Source organism: Protopterus annectens, chromosome 1.part0 (assembly GCF_019279795.1).
Source record: "Protopterus annectens isolate FY-2018-M chromosome 1.part0, PAN1.0, whole genome shotgun sequence".
NCBI lineage: Eukaryota > Metazoa > Chordata > Ceratodontiformes > Protopteridae > Protopterus > Protopterus annectens.
In genome coordinates this window covers 872,839,408-872,845,955 of record NC_056725.1, presented here as the reverse complement: position 1 = coordinate 872,845,955, position 6,548 = coordinate 872,839,408, and the positions used below count along the sequence as shown (strand labels likewise).

At 33.8% G+C, this 6,548-nt stretch overlaps 1 protein-coding gene across 1 annotated transcript; it reads right to left on the bottom strand.

Moving 5' to 3' along the window:
- Positions 1-2,594: 2,594 nt before the first annotated feature.
- Positions 2,595-3,605, bottom strand: LOC122801586 (trace amine-associated receptor 3-like). The gene has a single exon (XM_044071049.1). The coding sequence runs from the start codon at positions 3,519-3,521 to the stop codon at positions 2,595-2,597; it is 927 nt and encodes a 308-aa protein (XP_043926984.1). The 5' UTR covers positions 3,522-3,605.
- Between the last annotated feature and the right edge of the window lie 2,943 nt (positions 3,606-6,548).

Sequence of the window (6,548 nt, the reverse complement as noted above, 5' to 3'; positions counted from 1 at the left end):
GATGTTGGTGATGTGGGGAAATTGAGGGTGACCACTAAATACCCAAGGATATCAACAAGTAAATATATGTTCTTACTGCTGGAAGTGAGAAAGCAAGGAGTTATTCATATATATTTTTTTGGTGGGAGGATGACATAATGGTTAAGGTATTTACCTTAAAAACACAAGGTGCAGGGTTTGATTCTCACATGGGGTAACTGGCTAGGCTTCAAATGGCCCAAAAGGGCAGTTAGCCTAGTACTAATCTATGACCTATGAACCTATAATAGAGTAACATACGCATTGAGCTGGTTTATGCTACTATATCAAATATATAAAATTGTTAAGCACTTTCCTATCACAAGACCCAATCATAACAGCACTTAGGAGTTCAAAACAAAAGTTTGTTACACACCCCAAGCATTGTTATGATCAGATTTCATGCTAGGGACCACGTCAGGCTGTTAAAACTTCACTCTGATACAGTTATAAACAAAAAGTGTGGTAGAAGAAACTGCCCTAGCAGCTTTTAAAAGATGTTTTAACTTCTATCAGAGGGAGGCCTTTTTCTGCTCTCCGTGTTTCAAATTTCTCTGATTTTGCAGAATATACAATTGCCTCATATTTTTGCCTTCTCTCTTATAAAAATGTTTAATTGTCCGGTAAATCAACAAGGATTACAGTCAGCCACTAAGACCACTCATTAGAATTTTATACTTCTTATATAGAAAATGTTGACAGAGAACCTGTTGATCTAGTGACATTTTAAGAGAATTAGAGCAATATTTAAAAATTGTCTTTGATTTTCATCCTTTGTTCACTTATTTTCTTAGTCCAGAATTCTTAAGCAAAAAACTTGACAAGTATGTTGCTGTCTTTTTGACAAAGTAAAATGCTTTACCTGCTTTGAAAGCTAGTAAAATCCTTCACTCTTCCACACTTTCTTTTTTTTCCTCGAACTGGTAGTAGACAAAACACATACACCTCCATGCACATTATAAGTGGGTTATGATTGAAGGCACAGTTATAGTCCTCTATATCTCTGCATTCAACACACCATGAATAATATCCAGGTAAGAGCCCACAATGGTTATGGGACATTTTACTTCTCTTCATAAACACTAACTGCCCATTATCACACAGGAAGAAAAGCACTGAGAAAAAACAAACAAAAAAAAACAAAAGCACCATGCATCACATGTTAAAACGATATACATTATCTCTAGCTCATAGAAACAGACATTTTGATAAAGTAAAATGCTATAGGAAGTTTACTTTTGAAGTCTAGGGATTACCCTAATTTAGGCAATAATGCTTCCGTAACTAAAATATGAATACACTTACCTTTCATTGCAACAGTTGGTTAGTCTCAAAATAAAGCAATTTTGTTTTCTGTTTCTTTTGTTTATTTCTCTTGATAACATATCACATCACTGGATGGTGCTGTGGTGCAGCGGTAGCATTGTCATTTCCCAGTAAGAGGGTTTTCGGTTTGATTCTTGGCTGGAGTGCCTTCTGCGTGGAGTCTCTGTGTCCTCCCTGCACTAGTGTGAGTTTCATCCCACATTATAAAGACACATGTCTGGAGAGTTTCTCTCCACTGAAAATTGGCTTTATTCCAAGTCAGACTTTCCCAGTAAACAAATAGTTAAATTATAGCTATCAAACATGTGAAAACTTAATTCTTTGATTTGTTATACACAAAACATACACCCAGTCAATGTTTTCACACAGTCATATGCCTTTGCAAATATGAAGTTAATCATAGTACCATTTCATTTAAAATATTAATGTCTGTTTGAGTCTGTATAGCAAGGTAATTTAGCAGTCCCACTGGCAAATGCTGCATCTTTGCTTTATTGCTTGTAGTTTCTTATACACATTTTCTCTTCCAAAAAATAAGTCTTGAGGCAATACCATTTATATAACCGTAGTATTTTATATTTTTTCAGTAATTTTCAATGTTATACAGCCAGCATTTAATGAGTGAGAAATTTTGACACCAAAGTAGTTCTGACTTAACAAGCAACTGATGATAGCAGTCAAATAAAAAAATACATTTTCCTCATTTTTCAAGTACACAAAAATATTTGCAAATTCTATGAAACAAACAACCAGAGATAGATGCTTATCAAGCCACAATGGTCAGCAAACATTTTATTTTACTTCTGCTTTTTTTGAGAAAATCATTTTTATAGCTGCATAATGGCTTTCTTAAACAGATTATGCTATAACTTCCAATTCCCTAAACAACCTATAGAATACTTGATATGAAAATTAGTCATCAACATATGTTACTAACCATTTTTTTTTTTTGCGGAATGCATAAAAGGTGATGGGACAACTGAAGAGAACTGGTATGAATCATCATAAATGATGGAATAGAGGAACTCTTCAAAATTTTTAAGTGTTTATACAAAGAATGAAAACTAGTAAATGAATGTATCTTATGTAATTAAGTTGTAATGTGTGTTCTGAGAGTACTGCAACTTAGATGTACATACATACAAATCAAGCAGGTAATACTTGCAGTGCTATTTTCTGTCAATCAGTCATACTGTCAAAATATTATGCTCTTAATAAAAATATAACTGTGTTGATTATTACAATAACTTTTAATTAAAGGCTGGAAAAACATTCATGTTTGATGAGTGTAAGTTAAATATCTTGCAGGATGCAATAATAGTTATGGATCGTTGAAACCATGGATAAAAGAATGCATAAATCAGTGGATTAAATGTTGAATTAAAATACCCCAGCCACACCAGAGAATCATATAATGCAGGCGGAGTAGAAAAATTAATATAAGGGTCAATAATAATATCTAAATATACAGGAAACCAGCAAAAGATGAATACAACCATTACTATTGTTAATACCTTAGCAGCTTTTCTTTCTTTCTTTTTGGAATATTTTTCAGATTTTGTAGAAGGATGATTATTTTGTATAGAACAAATTATTTTTGCATGTTTTCTGGCAACAAGAAATATTTTTGCATATATTCCCATCATTACAGAACATGGTAAGAAAAATGAAATAAAAAACTGCAGTGTACCCCACATGGAGTCAAATATAACCACACACTTCCCCAGACACAGTTTAGAAGAAACATAAGTCTGTAAAATTCCTACTTTTGAATAAATTGTACCATATGAATAAACAGTGGGTATAATCCAACTGATCACAATAAACAATCCTGCAACAGCATTTGTTATCTTAACAGAGTAGAGCAGTGGGTCACATATAGCACAGTAACGATCAACAGCAATAAAAATCAGATGAAAAACCGAGACTGTGGTCAATGACATATCACAACATGAATGGAAAAGGCAAAATGCATCCCCAAAATACCAACACGTCTCAACAGACCTTATCATACTGTATGGCATCACTATAAATCCTACAACAAAATCAGCCACAGCTAAGGAGAGAACAAGGAAGTTGGTAGGTGTGTGGAGCTGCTTGAAATGTGAGATTGAAATAATTACCATCAGGTTTCCACATAGTGTAATTATTGTTCCACCAGTAAAAAGAATGTACATCAGTGCTCTAACGGTTAGAGATCGGTCTTCTTTTGGACAGGATCCATTTACTGAGCTGAAGCAGTACTGAACTTCAGTAGCTTCTAGGATTTGATCTATGTCTCTTCATGTAGGAAATTAAAAAAAAAAATAATTTAGTAAACCTTTCTTAAATGCAACTATATAAATAGCTATTATTGTTAAACTATGTCACAGCAAAATTATTTTCTGTTTAGTTAAATGAGTGCTACTTATCTCTGGGTCACTGGTTTGCTGTTATTTCTTTTCTTACAGATTTGATATTCACTGTATTTCAGTACATTTCTACCTGTTCAAATACTTCCCACGATTTTGTAGAATGCTCATTCTTAGCAGAACTCTTCCAGTTACAGAAGGACAAATGCTGATAAGCAACAAAATAAATGAACACCTTTTCTTGATATGCTGTTTACAGTATAAGCTTTATATAGCTATAGAAGTCCAGTCACATCATCTGCATATGTCATAAGTCATACTAATATGCTTTCCAGAGACATATTAGAAGTGATACTGAATACACTGGAGTATAATGCTTTTAGCTAGATTATCACCATATGCTGTTCTGTCTCATAATAGTTTTCCCTACTTTTAATATTGTATAGATAAGCTAGACCACTGCAATCAGTGTAACTAAACTATTTCATATAGCTGTGAAAAATCAACATAGGTTAATCAGAGAAATTTCTTACTGGCTAGCAATTAGCAAATGACTTTCTTGCAGTGAGCAAGGTTTTCAAGCAACAGTGTATGTTCTGCCTGCCCTTTGTAGCAATCATCAAGCAAAGTTGCTTATGTTTGCTTAAAAACATTTAGTATCTATCATTTTACTTTTCCAATATAAACTGAAGTATATGTAAAGAAAGTAAAATTCCTGGCTGATTTTACGACGGTGCTGTTTTGTAAAAGTATATAACTCTTTCCACGCACAGTGAAGCATATCTGTAACTGAATATTTTTTGAAGGTACATTTGAAGAACATACAATACAAAGTTAATTCATGACAGAATGCTGTACCTTCATAATTTATATGAAAACTGATGAGACATTACATAAAATATGATAGAAAAAGCTACTCACAATGCAAGTATGTTACAACAGTTTTGTAGATTCAGTCTAAATTTTTTCTAATTCATAACTGGTGTTTTATTTGTTACATTATAAGACAATCAGTTGAACTTTAATATAAAAATAAGTATTAAGTACACATATTTAGAATGTGAATTACAGGGTGCCTTTAAGATGAAACAAACTTCCTATCCTTCCATTTGAATTGGATGGTGATGTTTCATAAGGCTTCAAGACTTTAGCTTAAAAATGAAACTTATCGTGGGCAAGCTAGTTCCTGTCCTAGTAGCCGCACCATTTAACTGGTCTGTCCATCTTTAACTATTGTAAATGTTTACTTATTACTTACTTTAAATCAGATTATTCAGTTATATTAGCAATAATCACATCGATAACCTATCATATAATTGGCATTCAATAATCTAAGTAATTCATTCATTGCTTTATCTAACACACAAACTGTTTAGTTGTTGTTGTTGCATCTTTTGGCTTTTCCCAGTTAGGGGTCGCCACAGTGGAACTCCGGTCTGCTAATGATTGGCAGTAGATTTTTACGTACTGAGTTGCCAGCCCTGACACACAACCTTCAACGAAGGTACGCCCATTCACGCATGTCTCCACACAGAAGACGCTTTAGCTGAGAATCGAACAGGACAACGTCTTACTGTGAGGTGGCAACACTACTGCAGCACCACCAGCACACAAACTGTTTAGATTCTGTTCAAAAGGCCATCAGACCCAGGGGCACCAATGCACCATTATGAAGTTAATGTATCACAGTTTTGTAATCATCCATTTACATGTGGCAACACCTCCATTTCTAGTTCACAGCTTGCCTGTCTTATCCCTCACTGAGCTTTTGATTTGGTCCCATGTCCAATCTAATTATTGTTCTCAGCTTCACTTCATGTCCAAATCACTTAAACATAGCTTCTTTCAGTATATTCCATATCCAGCTAGCCTATAGAATCCAATGACTGAAATTTTAATCTGTCTTTTCCAGGCAGATGACCACTGCTCAGATAATGTGTTAAAGCTGTCCTTTCCACCACTTGGTAGGCTGCATGATAAGTCCGGTAAAGTGTTCTCCTTCAACAGGACTGTCTTACCATTCTGAACATTTAGTTCAACACCTTCCTTCCTAACTTACCTGCCCATTAGAACCTCATTTATTGCAGTAGTTCTATCAATATTAAATATACGTCACACATACTGTGACAGTGACATAAGCCTTGCTGATTATTAGTTAGATCCTTATACCTAATGAATGATCCTTCATGATATTTTAAAATCTACCTTACCTATTTTAATGGTTGTGACATTTCTCACTTTTTCATTTTATGTGCCCCCTTCCCCAATATCTCTCAAATTCACAGCACAAGAAATCTGGACAAAGCCAAAAATAATGAGGGAGGGGAGAAATGCACAAAAAATAGGGACAGATTTTAAATATTGCTCATATAAACTTAAATAAATTGTTAGTTAGATTCCACTAAACTCTCATGGATAGGCTTTAGACATGTGGAGATCAAATACATATCCTTACATAAACTTATAACAATGAATAGGGATAAACGTTCCTACTGTCAACAATACTGGAACCTTTTCCTAGAACATATTAAAGATTAAAGTAGGCAGTTCAGTGATTTTACTTCAATTAATGTAAGTAAGTAGACATTGTAAGTTTAAACTCCATTGCTGACATTATACAGGTGATTTTGATATTATACAGGTGATTCTGATATATCTATATCACTCCGTTTTTGCAATCCAATAGTATAAACCTGTTTCTTTCTTATTAGTCTCTTACCATCAGCTGATTTCACTTTGTAGCATGTATTTTAAATAATGTTAATAATTCTGTTAGAGCTTTTCATTTTTCTGATGCTTTTTGTATGCCTTTACATGACGGTTTTGTTTATTGCCTTAAATAACATTGCAATT